General features: G+C 36.5%; 1 protein-coding gene across 2 annotated transcripts in view; it reads right to left on the bottom strand.

Annotated features, from left to right (window-relative positions):
- Window positions 1-281: 281 nt before the first annotated feature.
- AEBP2 (AE binding protein 2) overlaps window positions 282-24,961 on the bottom strand; it is a 72,466-nt gene continuing 47,786 nt past the window's right edge. The window contains exons 4-9 of one of the 2 annotated variants that reach the window (XM_047787452.1): window positions 19,714-19,900; window positions 15,247-15,371; window positions 7,476-7,543; window positions 5,306-5,419; window positions 2,428-2,454; window positions 282-1,859 (exon numbers count right to left, since the gene is read on the bottom strand). In XM_047787452.1, coding sequence (XP_047643408.1) covers window positions 1,814-1,859; window positions 2,428-2,454; window positions 5,306-5,419; window positions 7,476-7,543; window positions 15,247-15,371; window positions 19,714-19,900 — 567 coding nt within the window. In that variant the 3' untranslated portion in view covers window positions 282-1,813. Of the gene's footprint in view, window positions 1,860-2,427; window positions 2,455-5,305; window positions 5,420-7,475; window positions 7,544-15,246; window positions 15,372-19,713; window positions 19,901-24,961 lie in introns of those variants that run through there. The other variant, XR_007135868.1, reaches the window with a different exon arrangement.

Here is a 24,961-nt window from a genome sequence, read left to right on the forward strand (position 1 = left end):
ATGTGCGTATGTGTGTACATTAAGTAATAAAACTACTTCATCTTAATTCCACAGTATTTTTGGTGGCAAAAAGTATCAGAACAAAGTTAGCTAAGCAGCAAGAGCATCATGAATGACTGGGTACTCAGAGGCTAATCAATAACCATGAAATTTGGTTTTGATATCTAAGTATTTCTACAGAATGAGAAAACTAATTTATTTGCTGTGCTCCTGAAGAAAATATCAGATATAAATTTCAGATGTCGTTTTAAAATTGCATTGAATTGTTACAATTTGGAAGCTAAGTGTGATTTGCTTTGTTTTATTAGAAAAAATACTCAGGCAAGGTCTACAATCATCCGTCAATTAAGAATGACTTACAAGAACATGAGGCAATAAAATAAAAAATACAGGTACAAACTATATATCTGGAACACTTCTATTTGGCAGTTTTATAACAAATCAAATCTTAAAAGAACAAAGGAGATTGCAGATTACTTCGTAGATACAGAATAAAGCAACTGATGAAGTGCTTAAGCAAAAGAAAACAAAAAATAGTAAGAAAACACACTGCTTTTCTTTTCTTTTTAAAAATAAAATCACATTTGCTACAGATCATATGAATATACCCTTATTAAACAACCATTCCAGAATGTCTCATAGTAGCAGTGCTTTTATTTGCACTTCATTTAATTTTATATGACTCATTTCATGTACATAGCTCTTTACCCCATTGTTAACGAATAAAGTCTCCCATAATTTTTATTATTTTTTTAATTTTTTAAAGTAAATGAGAAATGATTTATGTGTCATGGAACCTTTCCCATTTTGGAACCAAAGGCTTATTAATTCTATATTTTTGTCTATTCTCTTTAAAAAATTTTAATGTAAAAACTGCTGGTTTTTATATCACTGTAGTAAAGTGAAAACTCCTCAATCAGGAGTATTTTCTGCAGTTTGACTGCATATAACCACATACTTTACAATATGTCCTTCCAACAGTAAGGAAATAATTGATTTCACGGTCACTGTCAGAAATGAGTGCCATAATTCTATTATGGGTATAGGTCCTCCCTCAAAGACTTTCTGGAAGGATGTTCAATGTGTTTTGTTCTTATAGATATTAACAGTAGTACATAGTCCCTTAAGTCTGCAAAAGACATTTATTGTTAAAGAAGGTGCTTTATTAACAATTCCTCTGGCAGCACTAGTGAATTACAATATCCTTCAATATTATTTCTACCCATAATATATACATTTAACTTCCATGCCTCTAGAAAAACATCTACAGAACATTTCATAATATAAAAATATATTACAAATCTGCTGAATTATTTACAGGCAATGTTCTATTATCTCTATGCAACATTTGTTTGATACAATACTAACAAGTTACACATATTTCCATTTCTGTAAGTTAAAAAAAATCCATATGGCTTCTTGCTCACCAAGCAAGAAAGTGATTTTATTTTGCTTTTCAAAACCAACTTTGGTGCATAAAGGATTCAGTTTGAAGATACTTTAAAAAAAAATACAATTTTTCTTTCCTTAAGAAAAATAACTCATAAACCAAATGCTTTCCTCAGGAAAAAAAAAAAAAATCAGAGGCTTATTTAGGTTAAAATTAAAATACGAGGACTACTCAAGTAATTTGAAATATAGGTTTTTCAAAAACCGTTAACAGATTAGTTATATAGGTAAATATTAACATACTGTACTCCATGAGAAAACCCTAGTCCTGAAAAGGGAGCCACCAGACATACTGCAACACTCTTTAACAGAAATTTTCAGCCCTAATTCGATAGACGAATTTTTAGTTGATTGCAAATGTCGTTCACTGTTTGCTTAAATACAAATTGAACACTTTTCTTATCAGAGTTCTGCAAAAGAACACAAATGGCAACCAATCACATCTATTTATCATAATTGAAAGGTAAATTATGTCTTGATAATTTTCATTGTCTAAATATTTCCTAATACGACTTCAAATCAATAGACACTGTCAAGACAAATATCCTTACAGTGCTTTTGGTATTTGTAAGGGCACATGTTGTAATTGTTTTTCTTTCCAATATAAACTACTGTAATCACTAAAGGGTTTTATATTTAAAAAAAAAAAAAAAAAAAGCAGCTTAAAGCAGCAAGCATGCAAAGCCTTTAAGAAGCTGTTCCACTAAGTTGCCAGAAGAGTGTTTGCTCAGTCTCCCACAGTACCATTCCATGAAAATGTGGATATACAGTAATATATTAATATATTCCACAGAAGAGCCTACTTCATTCACAGAATGTTTACACTAAGCATAAATATTATTCTAAATACTGGATTTAAGAGAAAAAAAAAGGAAAGGGGTTGATTCTAATGTGCAACTTTTACTAAACCCATTGTCAGTGACTAAGACTGCAGGTGTCCCCGCTTGTTTGCTTTTTATGTATTTATTTATTTTTTACCTCTTCAACCTCTTCTGCGGCATTGTTCTAGAAAAAGAGAAAAAGGAATATTCTTTTATTCAACTGAATGAAGAACACATTTAAGTGCTTCAAAAATACAAATGTTTAAGAAATAGGCAATCACTGATCATCATTAAAACCCATTTTTAAAGCATTCACATGAATATAAATTTAGTTACATAATATTTATCACTTTTTAATAAATTTTTATATAGATCATGTATTTATAAAAAAAAGAATCTCATGATTAAAACATATTTTAACCAACTAGTACTTTTAAACTAATGTTAAAATCTCAAATAATTCAGTTTTTTACTCTTATTTTGAAGTTAATACATTTATGGAAGGTTTGCCATGCTTTCATCCTGAGATGTGCAAAAGCCACAAGTTATTTCTCTTGAAAACAAGTTAGAAGAATTGCTTTTTCCCCTCTGAATTTCACAAGTTTTCCCAATCAAAATCCAGGCATTGTTAAAATGTTACACCATGGCAAATGGAGGGGGTTCCATGACTCTGTACCACTTTAGGGTAGACTCGATTCTAACTCCTGGAATAGTAGAAGCATGAAAGTTTAGACTCAAGATTAAATGTTAAGATGGGGTGCAGGGAGATTTACAGCTAAAGAAAATTAACTCCACAAAAGTACCTACTATGCCTTAAGAACATCTTCATTACCCAAGAAATCAGTAAGAATTACAGAATTACACTGAGAACAGGCAATGCAATTTCTTTCTTTCTTTTTTTTTTTTTTTTTTGTCTTTTGTTGTTGCTATTTCTTGGGCCGCTCCCTCGGCATATGGAGGTTCCCAGGCTAGGGGTTGAATCGGAGCCGTAGCCACCGGCCTACGCCAGAGCCACAGCAACGCGGGATCCGAGCCGCGTCTGCAACCTACACCACAGCTCACGGCAACGCCGGATCGTTAACCCACTCACTGAGCAAGGGCAGGGACCGAACCCGCAACCTCATGGTTCCTAGTCGGATTCGTTAACCACTGCGCCACGACGGGAACTCCAGGCAATGCAATTTCTATGTACTTCTGGACATCAGTTCTGAGGCTGAAATTTTTTTTTTTTTTTTGGGCGGGAGGTTGTTGCTTTCCATAATATTCAAATGCTTTCTATATAGCACAAGGATAGCAAAAATAAGCTGATTCTGTGAAAAAGGAAAACCTTTAGAGACTGGGAAGTAGAAATGCAGAGAAAAAACACAAGTTAATCTTATAATTAAGATTCATGCCCTTTTGTCAACTCACTGCCTAAGGGATGTTTACTACCAGTCCTAATAGCAGGGTGGCTCTCCCAAATCACCACTCTTTTGGAATGCTAATTTTAATTACTCCCTTCAAAGAATAAGCAGAAATAAGCAGAAACACTGGTACCCTAAATTAGGTACCAGTAAATCAATATTCAATTATTTTTCTTTATAAAGAGAAAACTACATCATAACCTTTCTCATTGGCAGGGGGAAGAACATGCCAGCAGCTTGATACAGGATCACAGTTCCAAGACCAGGGGTTGAACCCAGGCCTCAGGGTGAAAGCACCAAGTCCTAACCACTAGACCTTGAGGGAACTCCCAACTTTCTCATATTTTTGGCAATGGATGTTCCTCAGTCTTCTTTGAGGTCATTTCACTGTTCTCTCTGCTAATTCACTTCTTGATAACCTAGCTCATGCTACAAAAAAAAAACATGTTTTCATTATATTTAGTACCTTCGCCAAAAGATCTTTAAAAATTTGGGGTAGAGAAAACTGAAGTCTCAATGCTTCCACATGGCAAGGCTAATTATGTTAGAATTTCATTCTCAGATGTCTCAAATGACAGGCATTCCATCATGCTGAGTAACATTCCAAAAAGTTGAATCATGGAATGAACAGAACCTTCAAAGTATTAAAATCGTTTCAAAATCTGGCATAAGAAACAGTATCTTTATGATAGCTAAAATTCACGTTTGGGATTATCAATTATGTTATCTTATTCAATCCATTCCTATACAAAATATACATTAAACTAGAATTCTTTTTAAAATATACAAAGTTCACACATTAAGAATGCCTTTTAAGGATTTTCACTTTCTTTTTTGGCCACACCCATGGCACATGGAAGTTTCTAGGCTAGGGCTCGAACCTGAGCCACTGTAGTAATCAGTGCCACAGCAGTGATAATGCCAGATCCTTAATCTGCTGAGCCACAAGGGAACTCTTTCACATTTTAAAATCACCCTCCTATATGTCATTTGGACAGAGGGAGTCATATGCTAGTTGTGTAACCTTGGGCAAGCTGTTCAACATCTTCCCCAGATTCCACTCTGTAGAAAAGACACAGGAATACCTACTTCATAGGACTGCTGTGAGGATGAAGTACATGTAAAGCACCTAGCACAATGACTCAGCACACAGCCAGAAATGCTGGACTCTCCTACCCCCCCATACCTTCACATGCACGCACACTAAAACAAAGGTCAGATCAGAACATAGTTAGAAATGTGAACTAACAAGTAATAATTCAACCATTAATGGTATTGAGGGCACATGCAATATATTCCCAGGTCTATATGTCTGATATTACAAAAAGAATTACATACTTAAAATAAATGGCACTTACTTTCAAAATTACCATGTATATCACAATCTAAGCTACTTAAGGTAAAGCTGGGATTAACCTGGCATTTAAACTTTACCGAAATATTACCTTCCTAGAGTTGAGTCTACAATTTCTAAATTATTGTGGTCTAATTTCCACATACAAAGCTTCAAAGAGCAAATGCTTGCTACTAAAATTTAGTACTTAAAAATAAGTCCTAACTTTGCATTCAAAATTTAAGGAGATTAAAGATTACAATTCAAAGAGTAGAACATTAAATCAAGAATTAAATTACCTGTATATGTTTGGGTCCAAAAGCAAGGCAGTATCTTTGGGAAGCTTTGATAAATGAACTACTTTAGTTTTTAATTGATGTCGTTCACTTTCATTCACCCACACGTCAGGCAAACTATGAATTAAAAAAATTAGGCAAACTATGAATTAAAAAAATGAGTCATATACGAAATAACATTAATTTGAAATTTACCCTTCACTTTACCAAGGCTTTTCTGCTGGCCTGACTAGGTCACCTAGGTTAACAAGCTTCTCAGATGCCAAGGAATCTGAGTGATCTAAGCAGTGGGACACAGAGGCTCAGCCAAAAAAAAAAAACGGCAAGGTAAAATTTTAGGCATAAATCTGGAAATGAATTAAGAATTTCTGATGGATCAGCCACATCAAACTTAGAAATAAATGTAAGAACACAGTGCCTATATTTTAGCTCGCCAAGTGAAATTACACCTGAGCTTGACTTAATGGAAATCTGACACCTAGTTTCTTTTGAAGAAATAAGAAGTAAAAATCCCACCAAATTAAATTTGACTTTTAAGAAATGGAGTTCCCTGGTGGCTCAGTACGTTAAGGATCCAGAGATTTCACTGCTATGACATGTGATAGGAAACTCAAATAAAAGCATTTTGATATTTGAATTGATCGATTTCCAAAATACTAAGACTACAGACATTTGAATAAAGTATTTTTTTTAAGGAACTGTTCATAACCTTAATATAAAAAGAGTTCTTACAAATCAGTATGAAACAAGTGAACTCTATCATTAGGGAAAAAGGAACAGGGGAGACAAAAGACACAAATGATTAATTCACCAAAAATGTGAAGAGTTTAACAATTATCTTACTCATAATCAAGAAAAGCACAATGTAAGAATGCCAAGAACCAGTGTTGACAATAAGCCAGAGAAATAAGCTAATGTAGTAGGTAATTAGGAGCTGGGACAAACTTTCAGGAAGGCAATGCCCATCAAAACTCGTAACATTCTGCATAGTTTGTAAAAAAGTAATTTTACAGTAGAGAAAAACGGGTACCTTTAATGTTCAAAGGTCACTGCTTCTCAGCCTTTCAGCTAAGATCAAACATAATGTTCAGAGCTCATTTAATAACTTTTATGGAGTTCCTGCTGTGGCACAATAGGATCAGCAGCATCTCTGCAGTACTAGGACGCAGGTTTGATCCCTGGCCCAGCATAGTAGGTTAAGGATACAGCAATGCTGCAATTGTGCCACAGATCACAGATGCAACAGGTCACAGATGCAGCTCAGATCTGATCCCTAGCATTCCATATGCCAAAATAAATAAATAAATAAGAAAATAAATAAGAAAAGTATATAGGAGTGCCCATTGTGGCTCAGCAGGTTACAAACCCAACTAGTGTCCATGAGGATGTAGGTTTAATCCCTGGCCTTGCTCAATGGGCTAAGAACCCAGTGTTGCTGTGAGCTGTGGTGTAGGCCCCAGACATGGCTTGGATCCTACGTTGCTATGGTTGCAGTGTAGGCCGGCAGCTGTGGCTCTGATTCCCTAGCCTGGGAACCTCCATGTGCTGCGGGTGCAGCCGTGAGAACTAAAAAAAAGTCTGTTAACAACTTATATTAAAAATTATTTCTAATGTGGTACATATGCACAATGGAATATTACTCAGCCATTAAAAGGAAAGAAATACCAGCATTTTTAGCAACACGGATGGACCTAGAAATTATCATGCTAAGTGAAGTCAGCCATACAATGAGACACCAACATCAAATGCTTTCACTGACATGTGGAATCTAAAAAAAGGACAGACTGAACTTCTTTGCAGAACAGATGCTGACTCACAGACACTGAAAAACTTATGGTCTCTAGAGGAGACAGTTCAGGGGATGGGGGGATGTGCTTGCCCTGTGGGATGGGAATCCTGTGAAATTAGATTGCTATGATCATTATACAACTACAGATGTGATAAATTCATTTGAGTAATAAAAAAGAGAGAGAAAAAAAATTATTCAAAAGCTCAGTTTTAAAGCTATACCTTGAGCCAGATTATTTAATGCTGACAGCTTCAGAACGTTTTATTATTTCATTTCTGTCATTTTTATTTGAGTCTAATAATTTAAGTTATTTTTCAGTATAAGATTTTAATAAAAAAAAATAAGACATTAGCGTATTAATTATGTAGTATTCCAAACACTTACATGTCTTCAGGCATCCAATGAAGCAAAAGTTTTATCTTTCCAGAATCCTCTTTTCTCTTAGCTATTACCTAGTAACGATATAAAAGAAATCATAAAAATGGTTTGTAAAACATCATTTTAATATGATTTAAAAAACACTATGGTCCTGATCAAAAACTTTTAGGTGTACATGTAATGTACTAGATATTACCACCACAACATCTTGTTCTGCCCTGGTTTGTAGCAATTTCACTTTTCATCATATATTTTCACCAAAGAAAAGAGAAAAATGGAATTGAGGAAGTTTTGTACAGGCAAATATTAAAACCAAATAACTGTTGCTAAGAGACTGAAAATACTATTTAAAAATGAGATTGAAAATACTATTTATTTTACTCTCTACCATTTTAAGTCTATAGTTCAGCCAGATTGCCAACCAAGAATCCATATTGCCTGGAATACTCTTAAAGAGGAAATGAATAGTGAAGAAAAAATAATGCTGGAAAGGGAGTCTCCTTTTAACGACCAGATTAGGTATCTGATGTTTGCTTAGGATTTTTTTGGCTTGGGATTTTAAATGAAATGTTAGCCAATCAGTGTTTAGATCTGATTTTAAGGAATCTAAGTTAAACTCCCTAATAATCTTTGGAGTTTTTCTGAGAAAAGGAGAAGTAATGCAACATGAACTTATTAAAATACATTTTAAGCCTTTAAAAAAAAAATGTGGATCACCAGAACACAAAGACCCATGTAAGTATAGGAAAAACAATATGCTCGTCATTCATTACCAGATTCTGAAAACTCATGATTTTTTATTTTTATTTTTTCCATTATAGCTGGTTTATAGTGCTGTCTGAAAACTCATGTTTTTTTTTTTTTAAGAAAAGGGACCAAAATGGTAAAAAATAGCACGTCATACAAAAATAAAATACTTTCTAGCCCCACTGTTCATTTTTTTTTTTTTTTTGTCTTTTTAGCTATTTCTTGGGCCGCTCCCTCGGCATACGGAGGTTCCCAGGCTAGGGGTCGAATCGGAGCTGTAGCCACCGGCCTACGCCAGAGCCACAGCAACGCGGGATCCGAGCCGCGTCTGCAACCTACACCACAGCTCACGGCAACGCCGGATCGTTAACCCACTGAGCAAGGGCAGGGACCGAACCCGCAACCTCATGGTTCCTAGTCGGATTCGTTAACCACTGCGCCATGACGGGAACTCCCAAGCCCCACTGTTTAAAAATGAGGTCATACTACACATAGCACAGGGAACTATATTCAATCTCTTGGGATGGAACATGATGGAAAATAGTACAAAAAAAAGAATGTATATACATGTATGACTGGATCACTTTCCTGTACAGCAGAAATTGACACAACACTAATTAAAAAAAAAAAAACACAACACTATACCTGTTCTCAAATTCTACACTTGGTAATGGGATTAATTAAAAAGCTCAAAGACAGATCTAAAAATGATAAAACAAAATACCTCTACAAAGAAATAACATAAAAATAATGCAAAGCAACCAAACACAAGACAACTGACTGGTAACTAGGATTCTGCTGACCTCTTCTGGAGAAGGTGCAAAAGAAAATATTTTAATTAAAGAATTAAGACAAAACAGGCAAACTTCACAGCACAGTATTTCACATATCTATTTTTCTGCAATATTTCTCACTATAATATAATAATAAATATAATTTACTTCCTATACAAGTTAATTTGACAACTAGGAAACTTAGTACTGACTGCTAACAGAAGTGATTTTAACACAAACTGCTTACATCACAAACCTTTCTGGTCATGGAGCTCTGGAGAACCTCCTCACCCAGCTCTTCTACTTTCTACTGCTTCCAAGGAAGGCCTTTTCCCCTTATGGATGTTTCTTCCTTCCAATTCCTCCAGATTATACTACACCTCTGTGACTTTTCCTCAATCAAAGTAGCTCTGCTTCCCCAATGTCACTTGGGGATGCAAATCACCCAATCTTTGGTTCTTTAACTTTATGACAAACATAGATACCAATCATGTTCTTAAATATTCTCAGATTTTTTCTAAAGCTAGAAAACTTACTTTCATCTTCACAGACTATTTTAATTCTGAGTAATTAAAAATTTTTCTTCCAGACTCCTAACATCATCACATTTTAATTTTATTGTTACTGTTGTTGTCGTTGGCCGTACCCACGACATGAAGAAGTTCCTGGGCCAGGGATTGAACCCTTGCCACACCAGTGACCCAAGCGACAGCATTGACAGCTGGATCCTTAAGCCACTAAGGCACCAGGGAGCTCCCACATTTTTTTAATGATCTTACTCTTCCCATTGTTAATCTAAGAATTTCATCACAAGGAGCTGCTCTAATGAAAGCATGTGTAAGCAGATGCCTCACTGATTTTGTTTTTTCACTTTTGCTTTTTAAGGCCGGACCTGCAGCATATGGAAGTTCCCAGGCTAGGGGTTAAATCAGAGCTACAGCTGCCGGCCTACGCCACAGCCACAGCAATGCAGGATCCAAACCATGTCTGAGACCTACACCACAGCTCACAGCAACGCCAGATCATTAACCCACTGAGCGAGGCCAGGGATCAAACCTGCATCCTCATGGATCCTAGTCACGGTTCGTTAACTGCTGAGCCACAAAGGGAACTCCTGATGCTTCCTTTTTTAAACACAACCTTATTTATTGTCATCACCTCTACTGCCTAATACCTAGAGATACTTGTTCATTACTAGACCATTATTTCATCTGATTTATAGCCCTTTAAATTGTTAAATGTTGATGAGCCCCAAACCTCAGTCCTTCGATTTCTTCTATTTTCTATTTAATATTTACTTCCTATGTGATCGCATCCAGTATGCTATCTTTTAATATGCCAGAAAGGTCCATACTCTTATCTGTAACCATAGCCCTCCTCTGAGCTCAAACTCTTACATCAATCTGCCTACACAGAAGCCACAACATGTTCCACAGAAAGTGCTGAAATCACAGCTCCTGATACCCCCCAACCTACTCACAGCTTCTATTAAATGGCAACTCCATCCTTTTGGCTAGTTACTCAAGCCAAAGACACTAGAGCCATCCTTTCCTCTTGTTATCACATACCCACAATTCTCATCAATACTGCTTTCAAAAGATAGCCAGAATCTAAATCTCCTTAGTATCTCCACTACAACCATTCTGGTCTTTATTCACCTGAGATACACTGAAAAGCCTGATTCCCTCTCCCCCTCATCCTGATCTATTCTCAATACAGAAGCCAAAGTGAGCACATTAAAACCTGCATGAGAGGAAAGAGATTAGTCAGGGCAGAGGGTAGAGGCAGAGATGAAATACAAAGCTACACCAGAAAAGTTCTGAGTGACAGGAACATTCTTTATCTTGTGATAGTTTTATAGGTAAGCACAACTGTCAAAACTCACAGAATTGTATACTTGAAATGGACATAGGTTATTATACCTCAACACAAATTATTATTTTAAAAAATCATTACTAGAGCATAACTACTCAAACTCCTCCAATAGCTTCCTGATACACACAGTCTAAAAAGCTAAGGTTTCAGTCCAAGAAGATTCTTCCTGTTACTTCCGACAATTCCTATGCTTTCTGCTCACTCATTTCCTCCATCCACACTGGCCTCCTCACTGTTTTTCAAACATATTTGGTGTATTCCCACTTCAGGATTTTATGCTTTATTTTCCCTCTGGCTATGATGCTCATTCTCCCTTCATTTAGTTTTAAATTTTAACAAATTTCTCTTGTTTATCATGTTTCTTCCACTGTAGTATAGGCATGTTTTTTTGCTTTGTTTTGTTTCAGCCTCTTTTGTTCACTACTGTATCACTAGTATCTGGCACATGTAGAAGCTCAGTATTTAACGGAATGAACTGATTAGTCTTAATGCTACATTCTGGGTCTGGTGACCACATCTTACTGATCTTTAAAAAAAAAAGAACCAATTACAACAGAAAACAAACTTATGGTTACCAAGGGGGAGAAGGAGGGGAAGAGGAACAAACTGAAATTACGCAATTAACAGATAAAAACTACCATACAAAAAAAAGATAAGAAACAAGGATATACTGTACAGCACAGGTAATTATACTCAATATCTTATAATAACCTATGATGTAATATAATCACTTTGCTGTATACCTAAAACTAATACAACACTGTGAATCAAATATACTTCCATTTTTAAAAATACTCGTAGATAAAAAAATTAAATAATTTTGTATTTGACATGCTTTACTCAGTAAGATACTTAAAACAAATTATCATGAAATTTTTTTATTACTACAATCAATCCTCAGTGTATTTCAACTTATAGTGATTAAAATTTTCTATATCCTTGGAGTTCCAGTCGTGGCGCAATGGAAACAAGTCCAACCGAGAACCATGAGGTTGCAGGTTCAATCCCTGGCCTTGCTCAGTGGGTTACAGATCTGGCGTTGCTGTGGCTGTGGTGTAGGCCAGCAGCTGTAACTCCCATTTGACCCCTAGCCATTCTGGGAATCTCCATATCCCGTGGTGCAACCCCAAAAAGACAAAGAGAACAAAAAAAGAAAAAAAATTATATATCCTATAAACAATTATATAAATGTAAATTTGGATAACAAATGTTATATTTCAACTTAAAAAATACTCAATACTGATACCAACATTAGCCACAAGGGGGTCAGGTGTCAGAAGCAGAAAGGAGACCACACTAAAAATCCATACAAAATGAAAAGTAGGAGAACTATGACTCAGATAAAGGAACAAGAGAAAAACCCAGAAAAACAGCTTAGTTATCTGGAGATTTACCAAACTCCATGAAAAAGATTTTAGACTAATATAGTAAAGATAATAAATACACTTGGAAATAAACTGGAGGCAAAGATTGATAAAGTACAAGAAACACTGAGATTTAAGTATTAAGCAAGGAGAGATGCAAAATACAATAACTGAAATAAAAAATTCACTTGAAGCAAGCAACAGTAGAATACAGGAGGCACAAGAAGGAATAAGCGAGGTGGAGGACAGACAAGTGGAAATCACTGACATGGAACAGAAAAGAGGGAAAAAAAACTGAGAAGAAATGAAGACAGTGGAAGAGAACTCTGAGAAAACTTTAAATGCACCAACATCCATATTATAGGGGTGTCCAAAGGAGAAGAAACAGAGAAAGGGACAGAGAAAATATGTGAAGAGATAAGAACCAAAAACTTCCCTAACATGAGGAAGCAATCACTCACTCAAATCCAGGAGGCACAAGTACCACCTCACATGAGCCAGCACAGACATCATTAAAAAGTCTACAAACAATAGGAGTTCCTGATGTGGCTCAGCAGTTTACAAACCCGACTAGTATCCATGAGGATTCAGGTTGGATCCTGACCCGCTCAGTGGGTTAAGGATCTGGCATTGCCGTGAGCTGTGGAGTAGGCCAACAGCTGTAGCTCCAATTTGACCCCTAGCCTGGGAGCTTCCTTATGCCATGGGTGCAACCCTATACAAAAAAAAAAAAAAACACAGAAAAAGAAGAAGAAAATTTGGTTTAGGTGAGGCCAATAAATGCTGAAGAGGGTGTAGAGAAAGGGGAACCCTCTTACACTGTTTGTGGGAATGTAAACTAGGGCAACCACAGAGGTTCCTCAGAAAACTAAACATAGAACTACCATATATATGATCCAGCAATCCCACTCCTGGGGATATATCCGGACAAAACTTTCACCCTAAAGATGCACCTCAGAGTTCCCTTTGTGGTTCAGTGGCAACGAACTTGACTAGTACCCATGAGGACAGAGGTTCAATCCCTGGCCTTGCTCAGTGGTTTAAGGATCTGGCATTGCTGTGAGCTGTGGTGTAAGGCCAGCAGTTACAGCTCCGATTCAACCCCTAACCTGGGAACTTCCATATGCCACAGGTGCAACCCTAAAAAGATAAATATACACAGAGCCCTATGTTCACTGCAGCAATATTCACAATAGCGAAGACATGGAAACAACCCAAATGACCATCATCAGATGAATGGATTAAGAAGATGCGGTTCATACACAAAACAGAGTACTACACAACTATGAAAAAGAACAAAACCGTGTTCCTGTCGTGGCTGAGCAGTAACAAACCCATCTATTATCCATGAGGACGCAGGTTCAATCCCTGACCTATCTCAGTGTGTTAAGGATCTGGTATTACTATAAGCTGTGGTGTAGGTTGAAGATGTGGCTCTGATCCCGAGTTGCTGTGGCTGGGGTGAAGGCCAGCAGCTGCAGCTCCGACTGGACCCCTAGCCTGGGAAGTTCCATATGCCATAGATGCGGCCCCAAAAAGACAAAAAAAAGGTGTTTTTAATTTAAAAAAAGAACAAAATAATGACATTTGCAGCAACATGGTTGCAATGAGAGATTCTCATATGAAGCAAAGTCAGTCAGAGAGATAAAGACAAATACCATGTGATATCACTTATATGTGGAATCTAAAAAAGGACACAAATCAACTTGTTTGCAGAATAAAAAAAGACTCACGAACTCTGAAAAACTTATGTTTACCAAAGGGGACAGGTTGCAGGGAGAAAGATGGACTGGGGATTTGGGATTGCCATATGCACACTGAGGTATAGATGGAAGGACTGGCCAGTGGGGACCTGCTATATAAACAAAGAGAACTCTACCCAATGTTCTGTGATGATCTATGTGGAAAAAGAATCTGAAAGAAAATGTATGTATGCATATATATAAATGAATCATTCAACTGTACAGCAGAAAATACCACAATCTTATAAATGAACTATAGTTAATGAAATTTTTAAAAATGAAAAAAACTAAAATAATGCCATTTGCAGCAACATGAGTGCAAATACAGATTCTCATACTAAGTGAAGTTAGAAAGAGAAAGACAAATACCATATGATACCACTCACATGTAGAATCTAAAATAGGGCACAAATGAACCTATCTACAAAACAGAAACAGACACAAAGATATACAGAGAACAGATTGTGGTTGCCAAGGGAGAGTGGGGAGGGAGAGGGATGGACTGGGAGTTTGGGGTTGGTAGATGCAAACTATTACATTTAGAATGGATTGGGAGTTCCCGTCGTGGCTCAGTGGTTAAGGAATCCGACTAGGAACCATGAGGTTTTGGGTTCGACCCCTGGCCTTGCTCAGTGAGTTAAGGATCCAGAGTTGCCTTGAGCTGTGGTGTGGGTCACAGCTGTGGTGTAGGTCGCAGACGCAGTTCGGATCCCGCGCTGCTGTGGCTCTGGCATAGGCCAGGCGGCTACAGCTCCAAATGGACCTCTAGCCTGGGAACCTCCATATGCCACAAGAGCAGCCCAAGAAATGGCAAAAAAGACAAAAAAAAATAAAATTAAATTAAAAAAATAGAATGGATAATCAACAAGGCTCTACTGTACGGCACAGGGAACTATATCCAATCTCCTGCGATTAACCATGATGGAAAAGAACATAAAAAAGAATGCATATATATGTACGATGGAGTCACTTTACAATACAGTAGAAATTGGCACATTATAAATCAGCTATACTTTAATAAAAATTTTAATAATAAAATGACATAGATGATAAAGTAATAAAGAGGTCTAATGTTCTAATTTTACACATAATGAAACCAGAGGTAAGAAAAGATACCTAGTTTACTTCCAGTCAGTGTCTGATCTTCAGATGCCTAATAGTCCAAATGCCACCCCACTACTCCTAAATAGCTCAAATTAAAGGCTAAAAATTTCAACTTGATCATTAAAATGTTAAATTGTGGGAAATATTTGGGGAAAAAAAATCAAATACTTACAGTACTATGAAAAACAACACTGTGTCCCTTCCCTAAACTTTCTATATGAGCTGAGAGGTTAAAGCATATGGCTCGATGTCTTATCGCATCCAGTGTTTGTGCATCGAAGAAATCATGTGGCCGTGCTAAAAGTCAATACAAAAGAGGTAAATGTTTAGAAAAATATGACAGTCTGCCAAACAGCCATATTAATAGTTCATTTTCCATAAAAATGTGTGATAAGTAAAAAAGGCTTGCCTGTTGAACAAGTATCAATTTACTGTTTTTTTTCCAAATGTACACAATATTTCATTATTTATTTATGTATTCATTTATTTTTTATCTTTTTAGGGTCTCACCCATGGCATATGGATGTTCCCAGGCTAGGGGTCCAATCGGCCCTATGCCTATACCACAGCCACAGCAACATCAGATCCAAGCTGTGGCTGCAACCTACACCACAGCTCACAGCAACGCCAGATCCTTAACCCACTGAGTAAGGCCAGGGATTGAACCTGCATCTCATGGATGCTGGTCAGATTCATTTCTGCTGAGCTACGACGGGAACTCTGTTTTTTTTTCTTTTCTCTTCTTTTTCTTTTCATTTGGGCTGCCCCACAGGGTATGGAATTCCTGGGCCAGGAATCACAACCGAGCTGCAGTCAAGACCTAAGCCGCAGCTGCTGCAATGCCGGATCCTTAACCCACTGTGCCAGGCCAGGGACCAAACCCGCATCCCAGCACTCCAAAGACGCCACTGAGCCAATCTGTTGCACCACCGCAGGAGCTCCTCAATCTAGTGTTTAAATCCAAGATTTTTTTTGCTTTCTAAACATATCATCTGGCTGACAAGATTAGGATGTACAAAAGCAGAACTCCCAGCTAATGAGCAAATGTGGGTTAATTTCGCCCCTTGGTATGTGAGGTTCTAACCACTGACTGCATGATTCTACATTTCAGCTACTACCTTTTTCACATAATTTTACATTTTATTCCGGCATCTCTTTCTGAGTACCAGTCCTACATTTTCAACAATCTGATAAACATCTCCATTAGTGCACTATTGAGATCTCATTCACCTAGGCCAAACATACAAAATACACCTCAAGAATAATATACATTAATACGTAATCAAAAATTGTCCAGGGAGTTCCCATCATGGCTCAGTGGTTACTTAACAAACCAACTAGTATCCAATGTTCAATCCCTGGCCTTGCTCAGGGAATTAAGGATCTGGCATTGTCGTTGAGCTGTGGTGTACATCACAGATGCAGCTCAGATCCTGCACTGCTGTGGCTGTGACACAGGCTGGCAGCTACAGATTGGATTCAACCCCTAGCCTGGGAACCTCCATATGCCGTGGGTACAGACCTAAAAAAAAGACCCAAAATTTTTTTTTTCCAAATTTGACAAGTGGTAATATTATTTTTTTTTGACAAGCATGTTCTTGATTCTAAATAACCTTCTAACAACCTAAGAAAACCATAAATACACTTTTGAATGCCAATGAGTCTGCCAAAATTTTTCTAACTCCAAATTCCACCAACTGTCAGCCATGACTTTGGGCAACGTGCTTTACTTATTAGCCTGTTTCCTTATTTGTGAAATGGAAATACAACAGCTATAGGTTATGAGTGAGTAAAATAAATGCATATGAAAAATGCCTTAAGTCATAGTGTAGTTTACATTAATAAGGTTATGCCATTGTTTAAAATAAGAAATTCAGGGAATTCCTGTTGTGGCACAGCAGAAATGAATCCTACTAGTATCCAGGAGGATGAGAGTTCAATTCCTGGCCTCGATCCGTCCAGTGGGTCGGGAATCCCTCATTGCTGTGGCTCTGGTGTAGGCTGGGAGCTGTAGTTTCAATTCAATCCCTAGCCTGGAACTTCCATATGTCACAGGTGTGGTCCTAAAAAGCAAAAAAATAAATAAAAATAAAAAATAAGAAATTCACAAACCAAGAGTAAGCAACCTTTCATTGTGATCAGTAACAAAGTTATACACTGAAGATTTGATAAAAATATTTTAATTTCTATTTTCATCCCACTAGTAGTATTATAAATTGTATTGTTTTTATTCCTAATAAAGGAAAATAAATTTAGTATTTTATAATTATGGAGCTAATACATGTACTATTTTCAAGATCATCTGTAATTAAATTTTATTGACAATAAAAGAAACAGCTTGATTTGCTGGTACAGCATATTCTGAGTTACATGTATGCTGACTTATCATACTATTCTGACTACTATATGTAGTGGAGTGAATTTACCTCCACTATTCATGGAGCTCTCAGTACATCTATACAAATATACCAGTTAGCACACTCAACCTTGGTATTTTTTTTTCTCATTAGATCTTTCCTCAAAAGGAAATAAGCAAAACACCAGCTAGTAATAAATTAACAGAACCCACAAGACTAACAACGTAACAACAAGGGAGTATCAGTAAGGAAAAAAAAAAAAATGACATTTATGGGAGAGAAAAACTCATGAGAAACAAATCCCCTTACTATTTGATCTGTTGCTAATGAGGAAAAAAAGGTGTACTTTCTCCATACTCCCAAATATGCTTTCTCCTGAAAAGGATAAGCACTCAGAGAACGTAACAATAACTCACCCCTCTATATCATTCAAATCTACTACTCCTCACTCACAAAGAAGTCATCACTTGAATTAAATTCAGACTAATAAAAGAGACCCTCAAATTTCAGATTGTATGCATTCAGACCTTAACCTCATGTTATGTCCATATCAAGAATACTGAACTAGGGGGAGTTCCCAAAGTGGCTCAGCAGAAACAAATCTTAAGAATCCATGAGGACACAGATTCGATCCCTGGCCTTGCTCAGGTTAAGAATCATGATCTGTGGTGTAGGTCACAAATTCGGCTTGGATATGGCATTGCTGCGGCTGTGGTATAGGCCAGGAGCTACAGCTCTGATTTGAACGCTATCCTGGGAACCTCCATATGCCCCGGGTATGGCCCTAAAAAGACAAAAAAAAAGAAGAATACTTAACTAGGGAGTTTAGTTGTGGCTCAGTGGAAACAAACCCAACTAGTATCCATTAGGATGCACGTTCGATCCTCATGGGTCAGTGTGTTAAGGATCCAGCATTGACATAAGCTGCAGTGTAGGTCACAGATGTGGCTCAGATCCAGTGCTGCTGTGGCTGTGGTGTAGGCCAGGAGCTGTAGCTCTGATGTGACCCCTAGCCTAGAACTTCTATATGCCACGGATGTGGCCCTAAAAAAGACAAAAAAGGGGGAAAAAAGGATACTGAACTAGAACAGTCTCCAAAGTGGCGTGGGTCATGATCCATTAAGGTAGGGAAGAAAATAAAATCAAGTTCTGTTTTTCCTGTTTTCATATTGAGGTTTTTCAGTATTTCTTCTTGGTAATTAATAATATTCATTAGCAGGGCTAGGTGTATACACTATATTAATACACAAGTTAGGGTTGGATACTCAATCATTTAAGTTAATAAGCTATATAATCAAAACCCTTTGAAAACCATAAAAATAGAGACTCCTATTTTTCTGTGGCTCAAACGTATACAATAATCTAATAATGTTCTCTCCTAAATGCTGAGGATACAGCTCACAGTCTGGTAATTAAGCACATAACCACTGTATACATGCGTCACATCAGACTGTTAAGCACTGAGACACAAACTATACACAGTCTTGCTATTCACATATACCACTTTGGAGCAGATACGTTACTTCACTTTTACTTGAATTTTAACATGTTCAAATTTTATAAAAATTTGGGGGAGTTCCCTGGTGGTCTAGTGGTTAGGATTCAGTACTTTCACAGCTGCAGTTCAATTACCGGTCTGGGAACTGAGATCCCCCATCAAGCCACTACATGACTATGGCCAAAAATACATACATACATACATACATTCCCATTATTTTTTCTTTTACTAAGTAAAATCTTGATGGACACAACAACAGTCTCTTAATTCAAACTGTCTTAATTTAGAAAAGAATCGAAGTAGCCCTCAAAAAATCTAATTCTATACAGAGCTTGTATTCTAAAGTCACATATACTTACATTCCCTTAGCTACTACAGTTAAGACATATACCACTGAATTCTCACACTGATGGACCAAGATCCTACTGTTCATTACTAGTAACAAAAATAGATAAGCAGGGAGTTCCCGTTGTGGCTCAGGGGTAAAGAACCCAACTAGTAACCATAAGGATGAGAATTCGATCCCTAGCCTTGCTCAGTGGGTTAAGGGTCCAGCATTGCCATGAGCTGTGGTGTAGGTCGCAAACGCGGCTCAGATCTAGCGTTGCTATGGCCATCAACCCAGCCTAGGACCTTCCACAAGCCGAGGCTGCAGCCCTAAAATAAAAAAAATAAAATAAAAATAGATAAGCAGAGTTCAAGAATGGTAAAAACTGAATGAGCGAAAGCCCAAGATATAAACAACAGCCATCTAATACATAATGATTTTCAGTGAAACACTTACGTAATGAGCGTCGTCTTTTGTTCTTTAATTTCCTCCTTTTGTTCATTCCAGCTTTAGAAGGAGATTCTTCTTTGGCCTTTGGCTGGCTAGAAACTTTTGAGGAGTTCTGCTGACTGAAGTGTGTGGGTACATGGCGAGCTAGCCCTCCCTGAGAAGCAAAGCTGGCATTGCAGCCACCAACAACACACTAAATAAAAATAAAAAAGAATTGTCAGGGATTCTGTATAGGACACAAGTATAAATACAAATGAGTAAATATTTTGTATTATCAGAAATAAATACATAGTGTATTATCAGTAACACTACAGAACTAATTCCAGAAAGAATCTGAGGGACTGGAGCAACCTTTTCATTTTGTAAGTTGGACAAAATAACTCACATTAAGCAGTGGCAGACTAGAAATTTTCATGACTCCCCAACTTACTGCTTTTCCCACTATATGCGAGACAAAATAGTGGGCTCTTCTTTCCAGAAAAATATAAGAGGAGCAATAAGCTGTTTTTAGATCAAAAAATTATGTAATCAAACAATTACCTGGATTCCTGGATTTTTAAAGTCATTTTTATCTTAGGACATATGCTACTTTAAAACCTTCAGCAAGCTCCCTACTGTTGGCTATTGTAATAGATAGGAAAGAAATACAATAATACTGATTTTTAAACTATTGGGTCTAGTCTCAGAAAACTTATGTTCAGGTTTAATCTTATGGAACCCTCTATAAGTTCTATTAAATACAGTCTCTTCAGCCTTGTGTACTGGCAAGATTGAGAAAACAGAAGGTTTAACTTAACTATGAAAGTCAACTGTCAGATCTGCTATTTCAACAACGGGTGCAAAATGTTTGGATATCACTAAAATCACAATGCTCAAATGAGTCACAATACAAGTCTGCGTCTAGTTAGATCTTAGGAAAATAATATTTGCAGATCTTCCAACAAATGACTGTTACTAATTAAAACCAACACTATTTTCCAAAATGATCCCCAAACAGCAAAATCCAGCACTGGATTGCTAGTGGCTTTTCAATTAGTAACTTATCCAAGTTGCTTAGTTCCTGGCTTGACAACCTAACTCCAGGCATGCATATCTGTCATATCTGCCTGCCACCAAATAAATCAATCACATTATTCCCAGGTGGTTTAACTTAATCATATTTTTCTTGATTATACCACACAAAAAAGTCCATATGCTTCCAGTCTCTTTATTTCAATCTAGGTACCTCCACTATTTCAAACTTCTAAAAAAAAACACAATACAACCCTCTGTTAGTAGAGACCATGGCTTTATTCATAAAGTCTAAGTCTGCCCATGTGAAAGAGAGCTCATCCTCCTTCCTTCAAGGACATGCTCATACTTTCAGAGTATTACTAGACAGCTTATCCCAACTCATAAATGTTTCTAAAATCAATACTGCCTGAAAACATTTCACAGCAAGATCCTTATACAGTGCTATTAGTATTATTCTCCTTATTTCACTATTCAAAAGACATGTCATGGACTGTATTCAGCATTACTAACAAAAATCTTTACCCATTCTAAGGTGCACATTAAGTGAGAGGGAGAGGAATAACTCAAGATCTTAGTTCATAGACTTAACTATTCTATGTCCAATATTACACTAAATGCTAAAAGTGTAAGGATGAATAAGATACAGTTCTGGCCCTGAAAGAGCTTACATATGATCAGCAAGATATGCATGGAAAGGAACAACTTCAAAGCCCTATAGTCAGGGATAAGGCACAGAGTGCTATGGGAACCTTGAAAAGCAGCAATAAGTCCTAACCAGTGCTTATAATTCATTTAATTCTTACAACAACCCTATCAATAGTGTGGTCCTCAGCCTACATCAAGAATGTTCAGCTACAGATTCTGATCATGAGACGTTTAACATCTAAGTGCACAATTCAGTGGCATTTGGCATATTCACAATACTATATAACAACATAAGAGGTTATACGAGGAAGTTCCACATCCCTGCCCAGACTTGCTATTTTCTGTTTATTTTATTAAAGCCATCCTCATGAGTATGAAGTGCTATTTCACTGTAGTTTTTATTTATACTTCCTTAGCAACCATTTTAAATTTAAATTTAAAACCTGATAAACAATTTATCTGCTGAAAAACTTTTAAATATGTTTGGAATAATCTGAGTCTGTGAGTCTACTTCTCCAACTGCAAATTTTGTGAAATCTAAATAAAGATGACAATGAGGGAGGGGGGAGAGTTATGAATTTGCAATTACCATATATACACTACTATGTATAATATAGACAAACAACAAGGGCCTACTGTATAGCACAGGAAACTATATTCAATGTCTTGTAATAACCTATAATAGAAAAGGATCTGAAAAAGAATATATATATTATATATATTTATATATATATATACAAATACATATGTGACTCTCTTCGCTGTATACCTGAGGCTAACACAATATTATAAATTAACTATACATCAATTTTTTAAAGGTTAAAAAATAAAATAAATACAGATGATGCAGTTAGCACCTGAATTAAGAGTGAAAAGCAAAGTTACCTTAATGGGTTATTGTTTCACTGTATACATTTTAGCCATTAAGACATGTGTAGCTACTGAGCACTCAAAAAATACGGCTGGTTCAAACTGGAAAATGTTAAGTATAAAATACACACCAAATTTGGAAGATTTAGCATCAAAAAAAAAGCAAAACATCATTCTGTATATTGATTAGATGGTGAAATAACATAATGTGTTAAGTCAAATTATTATTTAAATTATTTCCACTTGCTTCAATTATTTTAACGTAGCACTGGAAAATTTTAAATGACAAATTTGGTTCACACACATTTCTATGATACAGTATACCACAGACTAAACCATGCAATACATATTTTTTCTTACTTCTCAGTTTTAGAAAATATCAGCCCTGTATTTCCTAATACCTATTCTAAATACTTTAAAGCATCTTTTGTGGGCCATGTGCCAGATAATTCAGGGAATACAAAATAAGTAAGACAGTCTTTGCCCCTGGATTCCCAGTTTGATACTGGTTATTCAAGTATGTTGAGAAACTCCAGTTCAAATTTTAGAACTGCTACTACAATTAAGGCAGCAATGCCAGTAACAGTTCGGATCCAAGTTCCCAGGTTTAAATACAGAGTTTGTGATATGAATCCATCCAGGATTATCCATAATTACAAAGGTCCCAGGAGGCTAACAGATTCATTACTGTCCTGTTCCTTCAAAACTGTAAAGAATATGCCCTGGCAATACACAAAACTGAGAAAGTAAATATTACAAGTTTATTTTAATCAGCAAGGATTCAATGCTCAGGAAGCAAAATCAATAATGAGAATTCGAACAGAAAATTGTTTTTATCTTTGATTTTATCAATCAAGAACAAAAAACAAATCTAAAAAAGAAAAAACAGAAAAAGTACAATGAGAATTTAGAATGAGTGAAAAGAGTACCTTTAATGAGAAGAAATACAATAGGATCAAACACATTTCACTACAACACAAATTCTACCACTCTAATAGAGAAAATAATTTCAAGCATCATCTAATAAACGGCCCACTCATTTAGTGTCTTTCAGAGAAAACAAGGTGAGAGACATATATCTGTTGCCTCAAATGGTACCTTCCCTTCTCTTAACATTTTGTGGTACTGAGTAATTTTCATGTTCAGGTATTCAATGTTTAACCCACACACACAACAATGACCACTGAACACATGGCGTTATGGTAGAAAAATAACAAACCTGTTGAAAAATTGTTTCAGCAATCAAGGAAAAAACTGGTTGTTGGACATGGAGCATTTTAAATGTTCTATCTCCCAAATCTACTGAAACATTCAATATGTCAGCCACCGTTACAGTCAAGTAGCTGTTCTAAAATTTGAAACATGGAATTACAGTTTTTACAAAGAGATTTGTCATAATGAAGCGATACTAAGACAGTCTTTGCTAATTGAAAGATTGTCTTAATCATAGTAATATTCCTGTAAGGTGCTATGAAAATCCACAAAGGGCTACTGAAACATGGAGCAAAAAACAAGTTTCACCGAAGACAAGGCAGTATTTATTAGCAATCTAAAGGAAACAAAAATTTCAGGAAACGTTGGATTCTTCGTTTTGACAAATGTACCACAATAATATGAGATGATAACATCAGGGGAAACAAACGGGGTGAAAGCACATGGGTACTCTCTGTACTATCTTTGCAACTCTTCTGTCAATCTAAAATTTTTCCAAAACAAAAAGCTTTTAAGAGTCTCGGGCAGAAAGCACAGCCTATACAAAACCACAATGAGGACAAGTGTGATCTACATGAGATCTACAAGCAGTCCAGTATGACTGGCTGGCACACAATTTCCTATGAAAGTATAGTAAGGAAATGAATGAGAATACAGAAGCAGGTAAATAAATATCAGATATGAAGACCTTATTTATGCATTATGCTAAGAAATATGAATTTTTTCCCTTTTAAGGACGCACCTGAGGTATATGGAAGTTCCCAGGCCAGGGGTGAATCTGAGCTGCAGCTGCCAGCCTATGCCACAGCAAACAACAAACATTGGATCAGAGCCACATCTGAGACCTATACTGCAGCTTGTGGCAATGCTGTATCCTTAACCCACTGAGTAAGGCCAAGGATCGAACCTGCATCTTCACAGACACTATGTTGAGTTCTTAACCTGGTGAGTCACAACAGGAATGCCAGAAATATGGATTTTAATTTGGAGAGGAGTTACCAAGGATTTCAAATAGCAATAACTAATTGAACCAGAGAAGATGAACTGGGAATAAAAAAGTAGAGTGAGAAGCAGTAATATAATATTCAAAATAACACTGAGAGGCAAGCAAATCAATAGGAACTGCTAATGCATTTAGAGGGAGTATAAGAGAAGTTAAGAGAAGAATCAAAAATAACACAAGGCTCTTAAAGTCAGGATAAGTGGATGGAGGATCTTACTATTTACTGAGTCTAAAATAGAACTATGTTTGGAATGGAAAACCAAAATTTTGTGCAAAGTAAATTCAAAATGCTCTATCAGACTTGCAAGCTGAATACTCTGTTCTGGAATCCAAGAGAGAAAGGACTAGAGATAAACAGAGTAATCAAATTATATATGGTATTTAAAAGCAAAGGACTAAATAAGAACAGCTAGGGTGAGAATTTGTGAGAAAAGAAAGTACTGTCCAACACTTAGGGAGTCAGGCAGAACATAGCCAGAGGCCAACAAAGCAGACTGCGAAGGAACAGCC

This window comes from Phacochoerus africanus, chromosome 7 (genome assembly GCF_016906955.1).
Source record: "Phacochoerus africanus isolate WHEZ1 chromosome 7, ROS_Pafr_v1, whole genome shotgun sequence".
Taxonomy (NCBI): domain Eukaryota; kingdom Metazoa; phylum Chordata; class Mammalia; order Artiodactyla; family Suidae; genus Phacochoerus; species Phacochoerus africanus.